This window comes from Colius striatus, chromosome 17 (assembly GCF_028858725.1).
Source record: "Colius striatus isolate bColStr4 chromosome 17, bColStr4.1.hap1, whole genome shotgun sequence".
Classification (NCBI taxonomy): Eukaryota; Metazoa; Chordata; class Aves; order Coliiformes; family Coliidae; genus Colius; species Colius striatus.
Genome location: NC_084775.1, coordinates 15,270,554 through 15,292,222, shown reverse-complemented (window position 1 = coordinate 15,292,222; position 21,669 = coordinate 15,270,554). Strand labels below are relative to the sequence as shown.

Sequence of the window (21,669 nt, the reverse complement as noted above, 5' to 3'; positions counted from 1 at the left end):
GCCCAGCTCTTGAGAAGGCCTCCAAGTTTGTGCCTTCTTTGAACTCTGATACAATAACTCTGCTGCTCCCAAAAAGCAAACTGCATCCAACTCAGTGCTCAAAAGCTTTTCTTTTTCTCTGGGAAAGTCTCTCAGATGCTGCCCTGTCTGTTCCTGCTGCTCACATCTGTTCTCCCCCCGTCTTGCAGGTCTGCTTTACAGATCCTCCACAAAGCCTGTGAAGTTGCAAGAAGGTACAACTACTTCCCAGGTGGGATGGCCTTGGTCTGGGCCACCTACTACGAAAGCTGCATCAGCTCTGACCAGAGCTGCATCAATGAGTGGAATGCAATGCAGGACCTGGAGTCCACCCGCCCCGACTCTCCAGCCTTGTTTGTTGACAAGTCAGTTCTCAGTTTCCTTACCAAAAGTTGACTTGGCTCATGGGGAAAATCCCCCTTTCTCCCTCTGCTTTCTCTGGTGCTTCATTTACTCTCCTCTCATCAGTGTCTTCATGTTCTTCTGCCATGACTGTCACTAGAATGGCTTCTAACACCAGTCCCCTGTAGGGTACGAGTGGCACTGTGTGTGTGGTGCCAGCTCTGGGGACAGCCTGTGCCTCTCCTTTCCAGGCCAACTGAAAGAGAACGAACAGAACGGCTCATCAAAGCCCAACTCCGGAGCATCATGATGAGCAAAGACCTGGAAAACGTGACTTCTAAGGAGGTAAAGGGGGAAACTCCTGCTGTCTTGTTCTCCCTGCTAGGCTCCTTTATCCAGAGAGTGCTGCACTGATGAAGAGACATCCTATAACACAGTGTCACTGGCTCTTGGTCGTGTGCTTCCAGCCATCCCACAAAGGCTCTGCTCTGTGGCTTTGCCATCCCTTGGGGCAACACCAGCACCAGAGTGTGGTTCTTAGTAGCAAGGATGTGCCTTTCTAGTGTGTACTGCCTGGTCCTTTGGCAACCAGGTGCCATCAGAGGCGATGTTACCGTTGGTTGTAGCACATGTTGGCGTGTCCAAGCACTGGGTTTGCAGACACTTCCTCCTCGGTGCATCCCTGTGGTTGTGCAGGTGGCACCTCAGAAGATGCAGCTGGTGGCCTGAGGCCTCGTGGCTGTGTTAAATGAGTGTCCTGGTGTTCACCTGCTCATGGCTTCCTTTGTTTTCTGCCCTGCAGATACGAAATGAGCTGGAGAAACACATGAATTGCAACTTGAAGGAATTCAAGGAATTTATAGACAACGAGATGCTGCTGATCCTGGGCCAGATGGACAAACCCTCTCTGATCTTTGATCACTTGTACCTGGTAAGCTGCTGGGGCAGGAGCTCTGGAGCAGTGGGTGCTGTGGTGGGAGTGATCTGGCGAGTCACTGGGCTTTGGAGGAAGCTGGATTTGGGGTGAGGGCTGACTTGTGCAGCACCAGCAGGAGGTACAGCCCTCTGTCCCACCCCTTGTGCAGGCTCCACTCCAGCATCCATATTGCTCGTGGAGAAGCTCCTTTCTCTCTCTGTGTTGTCATTTCTGGGACTTGCTGTAAGGATTCTTTCCTGGGAGGCTGATGCTGTTTCAGGACAGTCCATGGCAGAGCTGGAGTTCTCTGCATGCTCATTTTCTGTTTCTAGCTGTGGAGATTTTCTTCCAAGGCAAGGGATGCAGCTGGGGGTGCTGCCCTGGTGTGACAACCCTTTACTCTGGCTCTGATTAGCATCCCCGTGCCCTTTTTCTCCATGGGGCCCGTGAAGCTCTGTGGGCATGGCCAGAGCTACGTAAGGACTGAGGCTGAGGTGATGTGCAGCTCCACAGAAGCCAGGCACCGTTTGTGCTTCCTCTGGTTTGTTGCCACTAGATGGTACTCCAGGCAAAACCAGGCACTGCCATGTGGAACAAAGACTTGCTGGAGATGAACACTTGTGCTCGGGTGGGTTTATTGTTCTGGAGAGTCAGAGGAAGTGCTGGTGGCTGAGGCCAAAACCTGCTTTTGAAACCCTTCTCAGCTTTCTGGTTTGCAGCTATGGGGGGAATCCAAGATGTAACCACCTCCACAACTGTCAGGATTTGCCTCACTGCTTATATACCTGTGATCCCAGACATGCCACACACAGTTCTTTTCTTTCCCTGCACTGTTTATGTCTGTGTTCATAAAGCCAGAGTGGCCATGGGCAGTGGAGTGGGATGTGCTCTGTTGCACGCTGACCTAGAACAAACTCCTTTGGTGAGGATGCAGTGCCCTTGTCCCCTCCTTCAGGAAGTCCCTGCCTGCTGAGGGCAGGACATCTCTGTGCTTTCAGTCAGCAGCTAAGGATGGTTGCTGAGGACGGGGGGGTGGCAGAACCTCAGGAAAAAGGGAGACTCTCAGCTGCTGTGACACGTGGTTTGTGGCTGTTGCAGGGGTCCGAGTGGAATGCCTCCAACCTCGAGGAGCTGCAGGGCTCAGGGTGAGTACTGCACCTTCCAAGCACCAGCCTTACACTCTGAAACCTCCCCTTGTTTGTCTTTAACTTACATTCAGGTCTCTTGAGATGACATGTGATGTTTGTAGACTGCAGGGATGAGTTTGGGCCCGTTCCCAGCAGTGTGAGTGACTTACCATCAGGATCTCAGTCAGGAAACCTTTCCTGCCTCATTCCTGGCAGTAACGTGTAGAATGGAAACAACAAAACCTCTCCTTGGTGAAGTAACCAACATCTCCAAAACCCCTCCAGTGTGTAGCACCTGAGCCTGAAATGGCCATAGGTGTTGTTATGTGGGGTGTGGATTCCTGCAGGCTGCAGAAGAGCAAATGTTACAGCACTTGAGCTTAGGGGAACAAACCCTCTAAATGGAGCAGAGCTTCCTGTGGCTGAGCAGCCCCTGTCTCACCTGCCCCGACAGGCAGCTGCAGGGCTGTCTTTCACCACACTCTCATCACCACACTGCTTCTTGGCTTCATTGACTCTCAGGCTTTTTTTGGACAAGTGAGAACTTTGCATATAAATATTTGCTGCTTGCCCAAGGCATAAAACAACCTCGGTGTGAGACACTGAAAAGTGTTGCTCAACAGCATGGCTTGAAAACGCCTCCTTTGGAGTCCTGGGGAACAGATGTCTGGACACCTCTGAACGAGTAAAGGAAGCAGATTTGTGATCTACAGGGAAGGCATCTTGACATGCAGGGTCTGAAAGTCAGAGCTGGACAAATGCTGAAGCAGATCTCCCCTGCCTGTGCTGTATCTGCCTGATAGGAGGTGGTAGATCGATGGGGACAGCCCTTCTCCCCTGATCCTGCTGTAGTGTTTGGCAGGAATCAGGAGATACCTCATGACTCTCATTTCATACTTTTGGTCAGAAGGAAGAGAAAAAGCTGGTTTTGCAGCTAAAGGCTGCAGCTGGAAATTGGGATTCCTGGGGTCTGCTCCCAGCTCTGGCCCAAAGGAATGGTGTGCAGCCAAAGTGCTTTCCCTCTGCTGACGTCCCAGGAGCCGTGTGTGGCACACAGGGAGGGGGCTGTGGTCAGCTTACAAAGCCTCTGCAGACAGGCTAAAATCAGCTTCTCTGAGGTCTGTTGATGCTTGGAAGGGGATATGCTGGTGGTGAGAGCTGGGAGGACAGACAGACCCCGAGTGCCACGTGTGTGACCTGTCACCAGGTGTCCCAGGGGGTCGGGATTAGGGCTGCAGATACAACCTGACAGCTCGTGGTGTGTCAGGTTTCACAGGCTGCCCAGTGTGCATCAGTTCCTCTGTGATGACTGTGGCAGTGCCAAGCCTGGTTTCCCTCCCTGTCTCCACAGCATTGACTACATCCTCAACGTCACGAGGGAGATCGATAACTTCTTCCCCGGCCTGTTTGCGTATCACAACATCCGCGTGTACGACGAGGAGACCACGGACCTCCTGGCCCACTGGAACGAGGCCTATCACTTCATCAACAAGGCCAAGTAGGTGTGCTCAGAGCCCTGATGGCACGAGAGCTCTGACACACTGTCCTGGGGGTGTCACCCAGCACGGGGCTGGGCCCCCCACGGCCCCTCACCCCCTGGGCTTCTGCATTCCTGCTGCACCAGTAGCTTCTGTGTGTCCCTGGCACTTGCCCAGGCCTTGGCTTTTCCTGTGCTGGCATTAACCTGTTCCTAGCCTGTGATATTTTGTAGTAGTGTTTTGTTTTGCTTCCAGAGGGAAATGAGGACATTTCCTCTGCTCGAGGAGTTCTGGCAGTGCTCCAACACGTCTGTGTGTTGGACCAGCCCCAACTGTCTCTGCAGATGAGAGATGGTGACAGAGCCCGTCAGACTCCCCTGGCCTTTTACCCCCAGGTTGTTCCTGCTCACTCCTGTGTCCAAAGACCTGGGCAGGCAGGAGGCTTTGTGGAATCATTTGGGTTGGAAAAGCTTTTGAAGGTCCTGGAGGCCAACCATTGACCTTCCCTCACCCTGCCCAGCCCAGCACTGAGCCCTGGCCCTCAGCACCTCAGCTCCATGGCTTTGGGATCCCTCCAGGGCTGGGCACTGCCCCAGCTCCCTGGGCAGCCTGACACAGGGGTGCCACCCCTCTCAGGGAAACAGTTCTGCCTCAGCCCCAGCCTCAGCCTCCCCTGGGGAAACTTGAGAGCGTTTCCTCTCGCCCTGGGACTCCTTACTGGATAGAGGAGGCTGACACGGTGGTCCCTGAGACAGTGACATGAGTGACGTGCCCTTCTCCAGCTGCCAGCGTTTCTGGAGGGAGCCTCACCTCACAGCTCACCCCAAAACCTTTCTCACCTACTGAGCTGTGGCCTCGGGGTGGTCCTGGGGGGACAAAACACCGTCCCTGCACTGTGTAAAGCAGCAACAGCAGGTGGCATGAGCAGAGAGGTGAGACGTGTGTCCCTTGTGCAGGAAGAACCGCTCCAAGTGCCTGGTGCACTGCAAGATGGGCGTGAGCCGCTCGGCCTCCACCGTCATCGCCTACGCCATGAAGGAGTTCGGCTGGTCCCTGGAGAAAGCCTACGGCTACGTCAAGCAGAAGCGCAGCATCGCCCGGCCCAACGCCGGCTTCATGAGGCAGCTGCTGGAGTACCAAGGCATCTTGGATGCCAGGTGAGGCCCCAGGACGGGCACAGAGGGGCCTCGGGGCAGACAAGGGGCTGGTTGCAGGCAGCAGCTCGTGGTGTGTCGCCAGGACACTCGCTGGGGTTGCAAAGGGAAGGCTGCGGGACCTGGGGCTGCTCAGCCTGGAGGGTGAGGGGACATCTCCTCAACACTCATAAGTACCTGCAGGCTGAGTGTTAAGGGGATGGGGCCAAGGTTTGTGATGGAAAGGAAAGGAAAAGGAGTGGTGGGCATCAGCTGGAACACAACAAGCTCCACCTAAACACAGGGAGAAAGTCCTTTGGTGCTGGGGTGAGGGAGCCCTGGCCCAGGCTGCCCAGGGAGCGTGTGGAGGCTCCTGCTCAGGAGGTTCCCAACCCCACCTGGACACGTTCCTGTACCCCCTGAGCCAGGGGAAGCTGCTGGAGCAGGGGCTGGGGCTGGAGCAGCTCTGCAGGGCCCTTCCCACCCCATCATTTTGGGGTTCTGACAGTCTGTGAGCTGTGCTCAGGTTTTTCTGTCGGCATCCCCCGTGTGTGTCGTGGCAGAGGTGCTGCAGGGTGTGTGGTGCCGTGGTTTGAAGGGCTCTCCTCAGAAGGGCAGATGCAGAAGCCTGGGCTGGTCCTGTTGTTCCAAACCTTTCCTATGCCAGGCCTCCCTGAGGGAAATTAGCTGTCTCGAGGGAGACCTGCTCTGGTTGAATCCAGTGAGGCTTCCTCTGCCTTTGGGAAGCGTGTTTGTATTTCTCAGCAACCAGCACATTGTTGTTGCTTAATGAGGCAGAACTGAGCCCGGGCAGTGTTGGAGGCAGATCGTTGGCAGTTCTGGGTGATGATGCCAATCACAAGCCTCTGCCACTGCAAGTGCCGTAGTATCTCAGGAAGGTTTCTGTGTGTTCCACTTGGCCTCTGCTCTACTGGGGGAAGAGAAGGACGGTTTTTCACCCAGGGTCAGCGAGAGCTGTGCCATGAGACGTGCAGAGATGCTGGTCCACAGTGTTTCGCTCTGTGCTGTGGGACTCCTCTGAGGGCTGTTCTTATGGACGTTGGGGAACAGCCGTGAGCCTGCTGGGAGACTCTGGAGTGGGCAAAGGGACAAAATGCTGATGCTAAAGATGGTTCTGGCCAAGCAGGAGCACAGGGCTGGGCCCAGAGGTCGTGGGGAGGGAGGGAGGGACGCTCACGGCGCTGAGCATCCTTCAGCTCTGGTCACTCGTGTCTCTGTCCCTTCCCCCAGCAAGCAACGCCACAACAAGCTGTGGAAGCAGCAGGCAGAGAGCAACCTGCCCCAGAGCACAGACACGGGCTCGAGCGACTTCCTCCTGGAGAGCTTGGACATGGACCTGGAGAACCGGCTGTCGGAGCTGGAGGCGCCGGCGCCGTTCCTGGACAACCGCGCCGGCACCGCGCTGCCCGCGGGCTTCAGCTACTGCTTCCAGCGCCTCTCGGACACGCTGCTGGAGAACAAGCTTCCCAGGGACAGGGAGAGCTGCTTCCCCGGGGACCAGCCGCAGCGGGAGGCGCCGGCGGGGCTGCCCGACACGGCCAAGGGCCCCCAGCTCGGCGGCTTCGGGGAGAAGGAGGTGAAGAAGAAAGTGGAGTTGAGCCCCCGGAAGGGCAGGATGGTGCTGGGCCCCGGGGAGCACGGGGAGGACGGTGTGAGGGAGGAGAATGCGGTGGAGAAGTGGAGGCGGCGGTTGTCCACGCACAAGGAGGAGAGCAGGCTTAATAGGGAGAACTTGAATAACAACAACAGCAAGCGGAGTTGCCCGGAGGATTTTGAGGTGCGTATGGAGGTGCAGTGTAGGTGGTTAGCATGGCTGACTGCTGCCAGTGAAACTGCTCTCCTCATCTTCATAGCACGGTTTCATTTGACTGGGATAAAGCCTTTCATTCCATGACGAGCTTCTTCCTTTCCGAAGTGCTTCTGAAGGTGGCTTTGCTTGCCCAAGCTATGGATTTAGATGGCAGAGAGAGAGAGAGAGAGAGAGCACACACACGTGAGTGCCCTGTAAACTGCTCTGGGCAACTTTGCTTGCGTGACCATCGCTTGAAACGGTAGGTACCCTTCCGTGGAAGGTTCTGTCTGCTGACAACGTGCCTGGCTTTTCCTCCTGCCGCAGGGCCTCCAGAGGAGTGAAATGGGCTGCGTTTCCAGGCCCTCAGGCTGCGTTTCCAGGCCCTTTGCCTGTCCCTGTGTCTCGTGCTCTGTGCCTCTGCCGTCCCCCCTTCCCTGCACCTTTATCTCTGCCTGTTTTCTTTCCCGCAGCACGACGCCGTCTTTGGGATCCTCAGTAAGGTGAAGCCTTCATACCAGTCCTGTGCTGACTGCGTGTACTCCTCGGCCGGCTTGTCCCCCGACTCCTTCGGGGAGCAGTGTGAGAAGCTCAACGCCGGCGCCGCGCGGCACAACTCCACCGTGTGCACGCAGCCAGCCCTGCTGCCCCAGCTGCCCCCCGGCCTGGCCGAGCCCCTGCCCGCCAAGGCACAGCTGGGGGACGCCGCCCGAGCCGGGGCGCTGGAGGCCGAGACGTGCCGGGCTCTGGATCAGCACCGCGGCGGCCCCGAGGAAGGAAAAGACGCACCGAGAACCCCACCCAGAGCCGCGCCGGCCCGGAGAGAGCCGCGCTGCCACAGCAGCCTCCTTAACGCTGACGTGGTGAAGGAAGAGTGTCTGGGCAGGAGGGACGCCAGACCCACCAAGGACATGAAGTACTTGTTGTTCAGCAAGGACTTGGAGAAGCCGAGCGCCAGCAGCTACCTGATGCAGCACCAGGAGTCTCTCATCCAGCTGCAGAAGGCGGGTTTGGTCAGGAAGCACACCAAGGAGCTGGAGAGGCTGAAGAGCCTCCCCTCGGACGCCTGCTCGCTGCTCAGAGACAGCCCCCTGAGCAGGGTGGGCGCTGACATCGCGGAGGAGAGCGAGGAGCTGCTGTCCCAGCACGGCCTGGTGCCTCTGCTGGGGCCGGCGCCGCTCAGCGCCCCGCAGGCAGACGCCAAACGGGCGCCCGAGGGGGTCGCCCACAAAACCTCCACCCCCGTCCCGTGCCGGCCGGAGCACACCAGCAGCTTCACCAAGGACTTCCTGAAGACCATCTGCTACACGCCCTCGTCGTCCCGCAGCTCCAACCTGACGCGCAGCTCCAGCAGCGACAGCATCCACAGCGTGCGGGGCAAGCCGGGGCTGGTGAAGCAGCGCACGCAGGAGATCGAGACGCGCCTGCGCCTGGCCGGCCTCACCGTGTCCTCCCCGCTCAAACGCTCCAACTCCCTGGCCAAGCTGGGCTGCCTCAACCTGTCCTGCGAGGACCTGGCGAGCGACGCGGACGTGGCGGCCGTGGCGGACTCCAGGGAGCGCGAGCCGCGGGCAGCGGGGCGGGCGGGGGGCGGCTCCAAGGACACGCTTTGGGTGGGCGAAAGTTGATGTCTCCTGTGGGGGGAGGGGGGGAGGGGGGTTTTTACAGCCTTTATCCCTTGCAGCGGTGCAGTCTGATCGGCTGACTCGCAGCGGTCGGTGCGGTGCCGCCTCTGCTGCCCCTGCTGGTGCTGTGAGCGGGGAGCAAGAGCCCAGAGTGGGTGACGGTGAGTGGCACGAGGGGAAGCGAGGCGTGTTGCGTGGCTTCCAGGAGGGCTGTGCGTGTGAGCTGTGGCCTGTTGTCCCGCAGGGTGCTGCTCCTAGTCCCGTTTGCCAAGTGTAGCGAGATGGGTTTGTGTGTGTGTGGATATACAGATAGATGGTGGGCTCTGTTTATCTATGTGTAGCTATCAAACGCTGAAACGTTCCGTTTCAAAGGCTCAGCCAAACAATTCATCCTGACTTGTTATTTCACAGAGGGGCACAAGCCTCTGCTTAACACAGGGCACTTGTGGAAGAGTCCTGAAGATGGTGACACAAGCACTACCTCTGTTCCCAGGGACCTTCGGCCTCGGCTTGGTGGCAGTTTGAGTTTTAGCTCGGAAAGGCTCTTCCCCCCAGTCCTTGCTGTTGTCTGAAGGTGTTCCCTGGCTGGGAGCTGTTGGAGGAGTGTGGAGCAGAGGCTTTGCCACAGCAGGCCAGCGTGGGGAAGGTGTGCTGAGCTCTGAGCTCTGTTGGTGCTGAGCTCTGTTGGTGCTGAGCTCTGTTGGTGCTGAGCTCTGTTGGTGCTGACTCTGTGACGTGCCGGTGTTGGCTAGATGAGGACACACGTCGTGTTCCGTGGGTGTTGTTGCTGTTGTCGTGGTTTGTGGTGTCCCAGTGCTGCTGCCCAGCCTGGCCAGTGACCCTGGAGCTTTGTGTGACTCTGTGTAGTGTCGTGGATCCTGTGCTGGGGCCCCTTGGTCAGGCTGTTGGTGACTCAGGGAGGAGGGAGGGCTCTGCTGCTCTCCCACTGCCGTGGGAAGGGGGTGAAGCTCTGATCCCTGATTGTCTGTTGGGTTGGGTTCCTGTGTCCTTGGTTTTCCAGCAGCCTGGGGAGCTGCTGCTGAAGTCCAAGGGGTTGTTTCTGGCAGGTGTCAGGAGGGGGACGGCCCCAGCACGGGGAGCTCCAGTGTCTGTGTCCTTGCAGGGCTGCACCAGCCTCCTGCCCGGGCTGAGAGGAGCATCATCCTGCTCTCAGGGGCTGCATCCTTCAGGGTGAGCAGTCAGGCAGAAATGTGGGCTGGCTCCAGAGAGACAGGGGCACTGGAGCTGTGGGTGAGATCCCCTCTCAAAGCTGGTATGGCCTGCAGGGACGAAGGGAGCTTTCCCTTTGCTGTGAGGAAGCTCTTCCCTGCGCTGGCCCATGGCTCCGGTGTCCCTGAGCAGTGTCCCCCTGAGCAGTGTCCCCTGAGCAGTGTCCCCCTGCTCTCCTGCTGTGGGAGATGCCTGAAATGCAGCACTTGGCCCATGCTCCAGGAAATGCACTTTTTCTTGGACTGTTTTGGGCAATGAGCCAGGTCAAGAACTGCTGTGTTTGAGACCTGGCCCAGGAGGGGAGAGATGGAGCAGCACAGAGGGAACGTGCTCTGAACCTGTGTGCTCTCAGTGCCCGTGGTGGCTGCTCCTGCCTTGGAGTGAGATTTCAGCCCTGGGGGTTGGTCAGAGCAGCCCCAGAGGGTCAGAGCAGAGGGTCAGCAGTGGCAAATGGATGGATTTGCTTGTTTACCAGCCAGGCTGTGAGTGCAAGTTCTCTCACACTTGTAAATCCCGGCTGAAAGCCATTCACAGCAGTCCCCTGCTGGGGGTGAGGCAGGGAGCAGGGCTGCAGCAGTTCTGAGCCTCTCCTGATCAAAACTCCCCTGCCCCGAGGAAGGGAGCCCTGTGCTTTGCTGGCCTAAATGCCCAGAGTTTACCTTTTTTGTTCCTTAAGCATAAAGATGAAGCGTTTTTATCCACAGTGTGAGAACTGCAGGGCCTGGCTGTGTCCCTCCTCCCAGAGCCTCCACTCTGAGGTGTGGTTTTGGCTTCGGGCACATTTCCCCTTTCACCCCTCAAAAGCTGCTGTGTGGGGGGACCCTGGAAGATGTGCCCAAGCCTTTGTTTTTAGGGCTGAGAGCACAGAGCAGGACTGAAGGATTCCCCCCTACTCCATGGCAATAGTTTCCTGTGTTTGCCTCATTCCTGCTGCTCATCCACAGCCAGGCTCTGACCCACGGCGCCACCCCGGCGCTGTGTGGTGCCCACGGGGCTCGGAGCAGCCCCTGGCAGGGCTCAGCTGCCAGGGTTTGCTCCTGGGCTGCTTTACCAGCAGCTCCTCCTTGCCAGGGCTGCTCACACACTGCTTTTCCTCCACGCTGTGTTACACCAGCAGCTCTCCCAGGGCACACGCTGGGCTTGGCTCTGGGTAAGATCAGAGCGGTTCTGTAGCCGCTGCAGCCACCAGACACGTTCCCTGCCCGGGCACAGCCTGGCACTGCCCAGCTGCCCTCACCTCGCCCCTGGGGCTGTGTGGCCAGAGGCAGGCTGGGCGCTGGGAGCTGCCCTGTGCCATGTGGGAGGGTTCTGTAGCCAAACCTGCCCTGCCTGCGGCTTCCCCAGCGCTGTTGCATGAAGGTAGATGTGCTTGTCCTCCCCCACTCTTGTAACTGTTGTTTTCCAATTGAGTGCCTTACTCATAGTTTACAAACACAGTGTGTTCGTGCTGAGCTGTTCCACTCTGCTATTTGCTTTGGGTCCTTTTGTTTTGGTGCTTTTGGTGTTTCTGGTGGCAGTGAGACCGTGACCACGGCACCTCCTGAGCTCGGTGCTGCTGGAACCGCTTCCTTCTGCTCCGCGTGTGGCAAAGCCCCAGGGCTGTGCCGGGCCAGGGCTGTGCAGGGCCAGGCAGCAGCTCCCAGTGATCTCTGCATTGCCACAGAAGCATCAGTGATGGGGGAACCCAAACCCATTGCTGGCTGTGACCCCAAACCCAGCCAAAACCCCCAATGCACAAAGCTGGTGCCTGACTGCCAGCCGGGGCTCTTGGTCTGTGCCGTGGCTGCAGCCGCCCTCCCGGGCTCCCTCCTACCAAGCTGGTTTGGCTCCAGCACGGGAGGGGGAGAGACCCTCCTGGGCACAGCCTGACCATGGACCTGGAGGGCAGGGTGAGGAGGGCAGGGTGAGGATGGCATCACTGTTCAGCTCGTGTCTGAGCTCTGACCACGTTCCCTTTACCCCGCGCCGTGTCCCGGCTGCGGGTTTGCCCCCGCGGGACGTTGGCTGTGTGCAGGAGGGGACGCAGGATGCACTTTTGGGCTCTGTTTTTGTTACTCTGTTTGTACAGATGTACTGGATATTTTATGTGCTTCTTGTGAAGAAAAGAAATAAACTTTTGTTTTCCTTTCCAAAGCAGTTTGCAGCGTTTCTGCAGGTGGGGAAGGGGCACAACGAGCCCGAGAGGCAGCGAGCGCAGGCGGCCACGGGCACCGATGGACTGAGCAGCAGCAGCTTTGTGTCTTCCCAGCTCTCCTGCCTGCACTCCTTGGGTTTTTAGGTCCTGTTCTGCTGCCCCAGAAATCAGTGGGTTGTCCCTCTGGGTTGTGTCCTTGCAGTGCCAGATGCTTTTCAGCTGCCCTGTCGGAGCAGCGAGCGCAGCAGGAACGCACCCAAGGCACAGCACGGGCTCACCTGCAGGTTTATTGAGGGGAAAAGGGAACAAAACAGCAATGTGCTTAATTCCTGGAGAGAGGAACAGAACTGAAATCTGTACTTGTCTGCTCAGCCTCTGCTCAGAGCCCCCAGGCTGGGTGTGAGGAGCTGCTGGCGCTGCGGCCGGGCACCGAGCGGGGTTGGCAGCGGAGCGGCCACGTCTGTGGAGGCGACAGCAGCACGGTGCAGGGAGAAGGGCTGGTGTGGAGAGGGGCTGGGTGGTGCCATAGCCACGGGGCCTCTTGGAATCCCACAGCCCCGAGCTGCAGCCTCCCCCAGAGAGCAGATCCCCGCGTGACAGCCGAGGAGCCAAGCGCTGGGCCGTGGCTCTTGGGCGCTGAGCCCGTCCTGCTGCCGCCCCAGCATCCCGCCGAGGTGGGACCAGCCCTTCCTGGGCATTCACCAAATTTTGCCTTTAAAGGCAAACAGTGAGCATCTGTCTGGGTGCCTGTGAGGAGTCTTGTTGCTGCCTGGGATTGTTCTCCCTCCCCAAGCTGCTTCAGGGAGGAACATGTCAGTGTTTACCTTGGCAGGGCAGCAGAGCTCGGGCCGGGGGTGCTCTCCAGCTTTGCACACTTGCTAATTGCCTCACAGGGTCTTTAACCCCCACCAGAAGCATTTGCTTTAGGGGGTTGCTTTGGCTGGGAGGCAGGAGGTGTCTGTCACCTGCCAGCCCAGTGCAGCTGGGCCTTGTACTCTGGCTGCTCCCAGGACCTGCAGCTCCCTCCCAGCAGCTCCCACCAGCTGGCCCTGGGCAGGGACCGGCACTGGCTGCTCATTTGGTGATGCTGATGTACAAACCCACACACATGGGTGAATGAGGTCTTGCTGCAGCCCAAGCTGAGGCTGGCTTTGCTGCTGCTGTGATGAGGGTGCAGCAACATGGGGGGGCTGGGGAACACCTTCCCTGCCCCTTGCAGCCGAGCGTCACCCCGAGCTGGCTGTGGCACGTGCTGGCTGATGCTCCTTCGTCTCAGCGGCCCGTTTCTGGGCTGTGCCCACAGCTTTGCAGGGGCTCATGCACAGGTGGCAGCTCACCAGCTGGGAAAATCACCTGCCATGGGCTCCCTGGGGTGGGTTTGTCAGGGTTTGGGTTTTCTCTTTACACCTGAGAGCATCTCTGGTGAAACGTGTCTCTTCCCCCAGCTGCAGGAGCAGGGCCCTGAGCTGCAGGGGCGGGTACCCACTGCAGGAGCTGCAGCACCAGGAGCTGCAGCCGGTGCCTGACCCTCCCCTGACAAAGGACAGAGACCCTGGGCTGGGTCCCTTGGGCACAGAGCACTTGGCTTTGTGTCAAGGGCTTCTGAGGGCTGCCCAGACACCCCAGCTCTGCTCAGGGGACCCCACGGCTTTGGGACAGAGCCTGTCCCTTGGCTGATGCCGTTCTGGGCTCAGGTGTTTGCTGTTGGGTCGTTTCATTCACACTTCCCTCAGCTGACTCAGCAGGCTCCCTGCTCATCTCAGCCTCCCAGAGATGATGGTCATGTCCCCACCGTAGCCATTGGCATCTCTGGAGCTGCAGGTAGGAGGCAGCGGGGCCGCGCCGGCCGGAGGGTGCCCTGGCACTGCTGGTGAGTTTCAGTTCCAGGGCCTTGCTTTTTGTTCTTGTTAGGATTCGAAAGTTGGTTCTTCATGGAGAGGTTCTTATTATGGCCCAGTGTTACATCCTGTTGTGCTGTTGCCATGGCAAAGCTGGGCAACATCTGGAGTGAGGCACATTCCCTGGGTGACCATTGGAGGGGTTATTTATAGCCTCGCTGGCAAAAGGAGCTGCCTGGGCATGAAGCCTCAATGGGCAGATGGTGGGGCAGCCTGGCTCTGGGTGCCCTCCCAGTTGGAGCCTGGGGCAGTGGGAAGATGCCAGACAGGTCCAGACCCCTCAACTGCCCCGGGGAGGAGCCCTCGAGCCAGCAGGAGCACGAGCAGCCTCCCACTCCCTGCTTTGCCCCTGATGGCAGGGGGATGGTTCCTCACCAGTGCTTCCCAGTGTCATACTGGGGCTGGGTGACTGCAGGGGGGGTGAGAGACACTGTAATGATGTTATGGAGGGGGAAAAGATAAGGTTTGGCGTCGTGTTTGGGCTTAGGGCACAAAGTGATGCACAGAGAGAAGGGGCAGGTGGGATGTGACAGGGCACTGGACAGCAGCCTCCTGCAGTGGGAGAAGCTGCTCGGGTGGTGGGTCTCCATCTCGCCAGGGTGCTGCCCCAGTGTGTGTGTGGGCAGAGCCTGGGCAGCCCCCCTGGCTCTGAGCACCTAGAATTGTACATCTTTTTCCCAGCAGAAGCTGAGAGGCAGCAGTGCCAGTGCGGGGTGAGCTGGCGGGGCAGGGGCTGCGGGCACAGCTCTGCTGCTGCTCCCCCTCCATCTGCTCCCCTCTGCCTGTGCCCACACACACAGACACCTTCTGTACCTCAGCAGCCTCAGCCAGGGGAGCTGCTGGGCTGGGGAGCAGCCCCTGAGCCGCTGGGGTTTGCTCCAGCCTTGGCTCTTGCCATGGGCATTGCACATTCCCTAAAAGTCTCTTTCTCCCTCTCTGGTTTGGAGGACGGGGCAGTGACAGTGGCTCTGCTGCAGCTGCCGTTTCCTTTTATGCACAGTTCAGGAGCTGAACCCACGTTGCTGCCGTGTCAGACCTTGCCCAGTGTTTAATAAGCAGCTCCCAGGGAAGCGATGCACGAGCCAAACCCAGGGCCGAGGACCCAGCTCTGCAGCTTCCCCCCCAGCCCGGGGCTCTGCAGCCCCCACACAGGGCAAGCCCAAACACAGCTCAGGCTGGTGTCCCCAGACTGTGACAGGTTGTGAGGTCAGTCGCTGTGCCCAGCTCAGGCGAGTTGCTGGCGGGGGAGAGGCGACTCTGCTTTCAGGTTTGTCACTCCCAGCGCTCAGCGGCTCCGGCTGCAGCGTTTCCGATGCCGCAGGGGGGATGCCCCGAGCCCCCCGGCGCGGCTGCACCCCGGCCCCTGCCCCTGCCCCGCTGCGCAGCGGGTCCGTGTGCTCTGTGCAGCGGGTCCGTGTGCTCTGTGCAGCGGGTCCGTGTGCTCAGGGCAGCGGGTCCGTGTGCTCAGGGCAGCGCCGGCGGCTCTGGAACTTGCCGTGGTACCAAGCGGGGTTGTGTGTGGCCGCCGTGTGCGTTGGTAACGCCGCTCCCGGCGCTGATAAGCGCTGATAAGGGCCGGGGTGGGCGCTCGCTCCTTGCCCTCGGCGCTGGCCGAGCAGCGGGACTGTTCCCCGCGGGCTCCCCGTGAAGCCCCGGCAGCGTTTCCCAGCCGCACCGAGCGCCAGCGGGATGCTCAGCCTGGGGCCGGCCGCTGGGTGTCGGTTGCGGGGTAACCCATCCCCTGCCGGCAGCATCTCCCGGCTCAGCCCCGACCTGCTGCCGCCTCTCCTGAGCGACCACCGAGGTGTTTCCCTGCACCCCGCCTGTGCCGCTGCGCTGGAGCGGGCCCAGGCAGCCGCCACCTCCTGCACCATAAAAGGCAAAGCGCTGGGGAAGAGGCGCTGGGCTGGAGCCGCCGGCTCGCTGCAATGCCAGGCATCCCGCCTGTGAATAAACGGCTTAGAGCCCTCCGGCTGCCCTGCTCCCCCTGCTCCCCCTGCCCCCGGCCGCTCTGCCGGAGCCCGTTTGGCAGGAGGAATTATCCAAAGGGAGCGACTCTCTGCTCGGGGAGTTGTTGTGAGAAATGCCCAGAGCGTTAATAGGGATCTTGGATAAGTTTGTGTTTTGGAGTCTCTTCAGGGAAAAACTTGTTTCCGAGGCTGCTGTGGGGCTGTGGCTCGGGGGGAGCGTTGCCGATGCCCCGGCAGCTCCCGGGGCTGTGCCCGTGGCTCGGGGGGAGCGTTGCCGATGCCCCAGCAGCTCCCGGGGCTGTGGCTCGGGGGGAGCGTTGCCGAGGCCCCGGCAGCTCCCGGGGCTGTGGCTCGGGGGGAGCGTTGCCGATGCCCCGGCAGCTCCCGGGGCTGTGGCTCGGGGGGAGCGTTGCCGATGCCCCAGCAGCTCCCGGGGCTGTGGCTCGGGGGGAGCGTTGCCGATGCCTCAGCAGCTCCCGGGGCTGTGCCTCGGGGGGAGCGTTGCCGATGCCCCGGCAGCTCCCGGGGCTGTGGCTCGGGGGGAGCGTTGCCGATGCCCCAGCAGCTCCCGGGGCTGTGGCTCGGGGGGAGCGTTGCCGATGCCCCGGCAGCTCCCGGGGCTGTGGCTCGGGGGGAGCGTTGCCGATGCCCCGGCAGCTCCCGGGGCTGTGCCGCGCTCCAGCCGCCCCGTCGCAGCCCGGCGCTGGGACTCGGAGCGGGGCTGAGCCGCTGCCAGCGGGGAGCCGCGGGGCAGGGCGCGGGGAGGAGGTGCCAGGGCCACGGACGCGGGTGTCCGAGCTGTCCCCGAGACCCACGGAGGAGCCGCCGGAGGGATCCCGCCCCGACGAGCCGCGCTGATGAGCTGGCAGTAAATCCCTGAGGAAGCTGCGAGGTCGGAGGGAAGGCAGGAGGGATTGCCGCACGGGAGCGGTTGCTGCGGCAGGGTGGGGAGAAGAGGAGAGTCCCCGTTTCCTCCAGGGCAGCGCGTCCTGGCTGCGGAGCCCCGTGGAGCGGCCCTTTAGGAGCTGGGAGGTGCCTTTGCGTGATTCAGGTGGGATATATTTGGGTTAGGGACCAGCGTAGCATCAACCCTGACAGCTGCTGTGTTAGGAGAGATCCTCCTGCCCTGCCGCAGAGGATGGGCTCCCTCTCACCAACGTGCCTCCTCGTCTCTGCTGGCCATGAGGCTGAAAAACGCCAGTTCACATGACCCAGCACGGAGCCTTCCAAGCTGCCTCGGTCTCTCCAGTAGCGGAGGAAGGAGAAGGCGGCGCTGAAAGGCTGCCCAGACCCAAGGTGAGGAGGGAGCTTGGCTGGCCAGTTCCAAAGCATCTGGACCAGGAATTACAGTGCCGGAGCCGGTGGCCATGGAAGCCTCCCCCTGGCAGTGCTACGGACATGTAGGGGATGACACGAGGAAGGTGACGGGGAGAGACCGCGCTGCTGCCCGGGAAGCCCCTGCAGGGACGGGTGAGGATTGTGCTCTGCCGCAGCTGGGCCAGGAGGGCCCGGGCCACAGGAGGGACAGGGGGGACCTCCCCGACCCGGGGGGTGACACTCACGGCCCTGCCCAGGCGGCAGAGAGGAGCGGCAGCAGGAGGAGAGGGCAGCGGGCGCTGGGGGGGGACCCGAGCTTGGAAGACCGGCCCCTGACACGAGGGTGTGGGAGAGGGGAGGAGGGAGAAGCCCCTCCGAAGGTGTACGAGATGGAGCTCGGGCAGAGGCCGGGGGGCAGGGGCAGGACAGTGAGGCCGGTGGTGTACAGGCTGGAGGAGAGCGAGTACAGGCGCCTGATCCAGGAGGCAGAGGCCGAATCCGAGGAGGAATGGGAAGCGGAGCACAAGGTGCTTGTGATTGAGGAGGACACTGCTGGGGATCCCGGCCCGGCCGGGCTCAACGCTCTGCAAGGGGTGCTGAGGGGACACCGGAGCCGCTCTGACTCCGACAGCAGCGCAGACAGCAGGCAAGTGAACAAACCCAGCCTGGACTCGCCCTCGCCGGGGAGCAAGCCGAGTGTCCCCGCCAGGTCGGACAGCTTCGAGCGCAACGCCGTGCTCATGGATTACATCCTGCACAGCAAGCAGGAGGCAGCAGCTGGTTCCTACGGCCACAGGGAAAGCAGCGACGCGGCTCAAAGCTTCAGGCCGCTGCTGAGCTTCAGCCCCTGGCCCCACGGCACCGCCGGCCTTTGCCACAACGGCCAGACTGGCGAGGAGGAGCCGGCCTGGAAGCCCAAGGCAGACAAGCAGGGAGCAAAGAGCCTCGAGAGGATGGTCTCTGCGGCTGCAGAGTATGCTCCGGTGTCTAGAGAGGCTGGGAAGCCTCTGAGGCAGAGCAGCAGCCAGCTCCTCGAGAGCACGGAGCATCTCGGAGGTGAAGCAGATGTGGGGATACTCGAGTTGTACAGTCAGAAGAAAACCCCCCCGGCCCCTCCTGTCAGAACCCACAGCAAAGAGAGCCTGGCTCTGAGCATGAGCAGGACTGTGGCCATGACCGAGGCGCTGCTGGAGCCCTACGACGCTGCAGCCAAGCCCACCAAGGAGCAGTGGGCAGCTGCAGGCACGGAGCAGCTGACTGGAGGCAGGACTGCTGGAGGAGGGGGCTTGGAGGAGCCCGAGCGGAAGGGGAGGAAGGAGCAGGACGACGAGAACGTGCTTAAAGTCGCCGATGCCAAGAAAACCTTCGAAAAGGCCAAAGCAGCGGAGGGGAAGGCGGCACAGCCGGCGCCCAGCACCCCCAGGAAAGGTGAGGAGGGAGGGCTGGGCCGTGCCAGGGGGTGCCCAGCTCGGGGGTGAGGGCAGGGAGGGGGGAACACGGGGGGCAGAACACGTGTGGCCTGTGACAGCAGGAGAGGGGCCGCGCTCGGGCACGTGCAGCGGTGTGTGGTCGGTGTCAGTTCAGGTCTGCTGTGAAGTGCTTCTGGCAGGGAAACTGTTCTGTGAGAAGATTTGCCTGTTAAGACCCTCCTGTCTATAAATGAGTGTCATTTCCAGCACCCTTGCACTGCTTTTCCTGGGCAGATGCAGCGCAGAAGCACCCATATGATGCTTCCTCCCGCTGTCACGTGGGGTGATTTGATTTGTGTCCCTCTCTCTAGGCACTGGGTGAGCTGATACCATGATATTTTAGCTATAGCTTAGAAAGGAGGGACTCTCTTTCCTCTGGTTCTTTCTCTCCCACCCTGTGACTCGGCTGAATAAGCCTGTCAGCAACCTGGAAACCTTTTCACTGCAAAAGCTACATAGAAGTGAACTTGGTTGAGGTTCTGCTGGTGAAGCAGCAGTTGTGCAGAAACAGGGAACGAGCAGAAACGAGGGTCTGGAAGTTTGGGTCCTGCAAGGACCTGTCAGACCCAGGCTGGTTAACCTGCACCTTCTATCCCTTGACAATCTGCCACTGTGGATTTCCTTTTAAGGGCAAATAAATGTGCTCAGGCACAGGAAACGGATGGCAGCTTTGAGCTGAAGAGCCTGTTTGCTTCAAAACCCGGTGTGATGATGCCCTTGTGCTCAGGACATTGTGCTGTCAGTCGCTCTCACCCACAGAAGTCACAAACCCCAGTCAGGATAGGAACTCTGCCACCGAGTTGGCGTGTGTGTCGGCAATAACTGCCATGAAAAACAGCTCCCAGCCTCTCAGGAAGGATCTGAAGGCACGTTGTCATCCTCATGACGTAGGGAAATAGGGCTGTGAAGTGTTTGTCACTGCAGACGTCTGCCACCTGACAGCCTGGGGCTCGGTGCACGGAGCAGCACGAGCGCTGGTGCTCCCGGGGTGTCAGGATCCAGGCAGCCCCTCTGCTCCTCCTCTGAGGGAGCTTTGCCTGGTTCCGTGGTGCAGTGTCCTTCACAGGGAGCAGGAGGAGCAGGGGCTGCTCTGGGTGCTCTGACAGAGGAGGGGGGTGAGAAGGGGCTGTGAGAAATCAGGCTTTGTCCTTAAGGCAGCCGCAGCTGAATCCCCCCTGGCTGGTGTTTACCTGCTTGCTCTTTGGAAGAAACAGGGAGGGTCCAAGACAGTTTATTGCAGTGCTGAACTGTGGAATCGTTGGGATAAAGAGCAGGAAGAGCTGCTTGTTCTGCTGTGGCTGTGACACAGTCTGTTGGGTTTGGCTTAAATCCATTTCCAAACCCCAACCTCCCCCTGCCGAGCCGAAGCCCAGCGCCTCGCCGCCGTTCCCCAGCGCCTCGCTCCTTTCTTATCCCTCTCACTTGTCCAGCACTGTTGCTCCAACTTGCACCTGAACAGCAGGGACAGAAACAGAACAAGATGGCAAAAGCCTTCAAAACTGGTTGAATAATGAGGATGAGACTAGAGATGGGCAAAGAGTAACTCGGCATGCTCCGGCCCCGCAGCGCCCGGCCCAGAGCCCCGGCCTCTGGCTGCTGGGCAGGGTGATGGCAGTGGCAGTGCCAGGATGTTCACCTTGTAAATAACATACAGCCTGCTTTTTCTTTCCTCCTTTTTTCTTTCCCCCCACCCTGTTTTGTGGTGTTTGTCTCTCCCTTCCCAGGCAGTCAGCTGGTGTAGTGGGGACAGCAACAAAGAGAATCCCATCTGTTGCAACTAATTGCCTCGGGTTTATTTGCTGGCCCAGTGTCCTAATGAGGTGTTGGGATCTGCCTCCCCTTCATTGCAATTTGGGGGGGGGGGGGAAAGCCCACCAAAAATCTATTTCCTGATCTGATACAATGATGGAGAAGAAAAATCTGTGAGGAATCAGAGCAGCTGGAAGTGACTGCAGAGGTGTGCTGTAGCTGTGAGTGCGTGGGCAGCTCTGGCACCAAGGTGGCAGGGAGGTGTCTGACACCCACATTACTGCGAGTGGTAGTGTGCCTGTGTGCTAATAAATGTGCTTTATGAAACCTAGTGTAAATCATTAATAACAGGAGCATTAATTATGCATGCCCATCCTGACCTAATGTTCACTTATCGTTACTTATCAGGCTCCAGCATCTTCCATCCCTCCGTCCCCAAACGACGCCGTGGCAAGGGCTCGCTCACCACAGTGGCTTTCCAGCACTCTTTGGGGAGGGGGCTGGTGGTCTGGCCACATGTGCTGTGTCTGGAGGCAGATGCCATGCAGAAAGCTGGGGCAGAGCTGGGATAAAACTGTAGGGCTGCTGACTCCCAACCCCCTGCTTCAGTTCCCAGATTGCTCTTCCCTCCCTGCCCACACACTGACGCGCTCCCACCCGCTTCTCCCTTCCTGGCTGTTATGTTCCAAGTCTGATGGAACATTTTGCTCTCCTTATCTTCATTCCACAATTCTACAGCTCCCCTTTCTGGCCAAGGACTGAATAAGGCCAAACCGAGTGGATTTTGTTTCTCCCTGTGTGTCTGTCTCCAGAGAAGCGCTTGGCAGCGCAGGGCAGCGTTTCCCGGGGCAGAGCACGTAACCCCATCCAAGAGCTAGAATTGATGAGCTCTAATCAAGAGCTGTGGCATGGGGCCTCAGTGCAATTTTGTCTTGGCAGACACTCAGCATTTGATGATCATTGAAATGCCCTTTAAAAAAAAACCCAAACCAGGCTGGGAAGCATCTTAAAGCTGCCCTCACCGTTCCATCCGTGCCCAGTGGGAAAGTGAGGCAGAAAGACTGACTCTAGTGCTGTTCCATGCACAGGAAATGGCTTGTGTTGGTTGGGGTGGTTTTTCCCTTGCAAGCAGTTCAGCTTTCCCTCCATTACATCCCCAGCACGGTACTGGAATGTCAGGCGTTGCAGAAGAGCCCAGCAGCAGCAGCTCTTCTCTGCCCTGCTGGGTCTGCCCTTGGCTATCTGAAATCAGGAGAGCTGCAGGAGAGGAAACGTGAAAACAGGCAGCTTTCAGGTGGGAGAAGCTCGTGCTGCCTGTGGTGTCACCTAAATAGAATGAGACATGGAAAGGCTTTGAGAAATGAATGGATAAATAGCAGACAACATCCCTCAAAAGCTGGATAACCTGGGTATGTGCAAGCCCGAGGCCCAGAGCACAGGCAGGGCCAGTGTA

The 21,669-nt window shown here is 59.6% G+C and overlaps 2 protein-coding genes across 2 annotated transcripts in view; both read left to right on the top strand.

Moving 5' to 3' along the window:
- Positions 1–8,452, top strand: part of SSH1 (slingshot protein phosphatase 1) — a 33,299-nt gene extending 24,847 nt beyond the window's left edge. Inside the window, exons 8-15 of the mRNA XM_062009649.1 lie at positions 189–383; positions 612–705; positions 1,163–1,291; positions 2,375–2,421; positions 3,755–3,901; positions 4,838–5,038; positions 6,266–6,812; positions 7,298–8,452. Coding sequence (XP_061865633.1) covers positions 189–383; positions 612–705; positions 1,163–1,291; positions 2,375–2,421; positions 3,755–3,901; positions 4,838–5,038; positions 6,266–6,812; positions 7,298–8,452 — 2,515 coding nt within the window. The remainder of the gene's footprint in view (positions 1–188; positions 384–611; positions 706–1,162; positions 1,292–2,374; positions 2,422–3,754; positions 3,902–4,837; positions 5,039–6,265; positions 6,813–7,297) is intronic.
- A 9,738-nt stretch (positions 8,453–18,190) lies between these two features.
- Positions 18,191–21,669, top strand: part of CORO1C (coronin 1C) — a 49,945-nt gene continuing 46,466 nt past the window's right edge. Inside the window, exon 1 of the mRNA XM_062009592.1 lies at positions 18,191–18,426. The gene's annotated coding sequence lies outside the window, so the exon portion shown is untranslated. The remainder of the gene's footprint in view (positions 18,427–21,669) is intronic.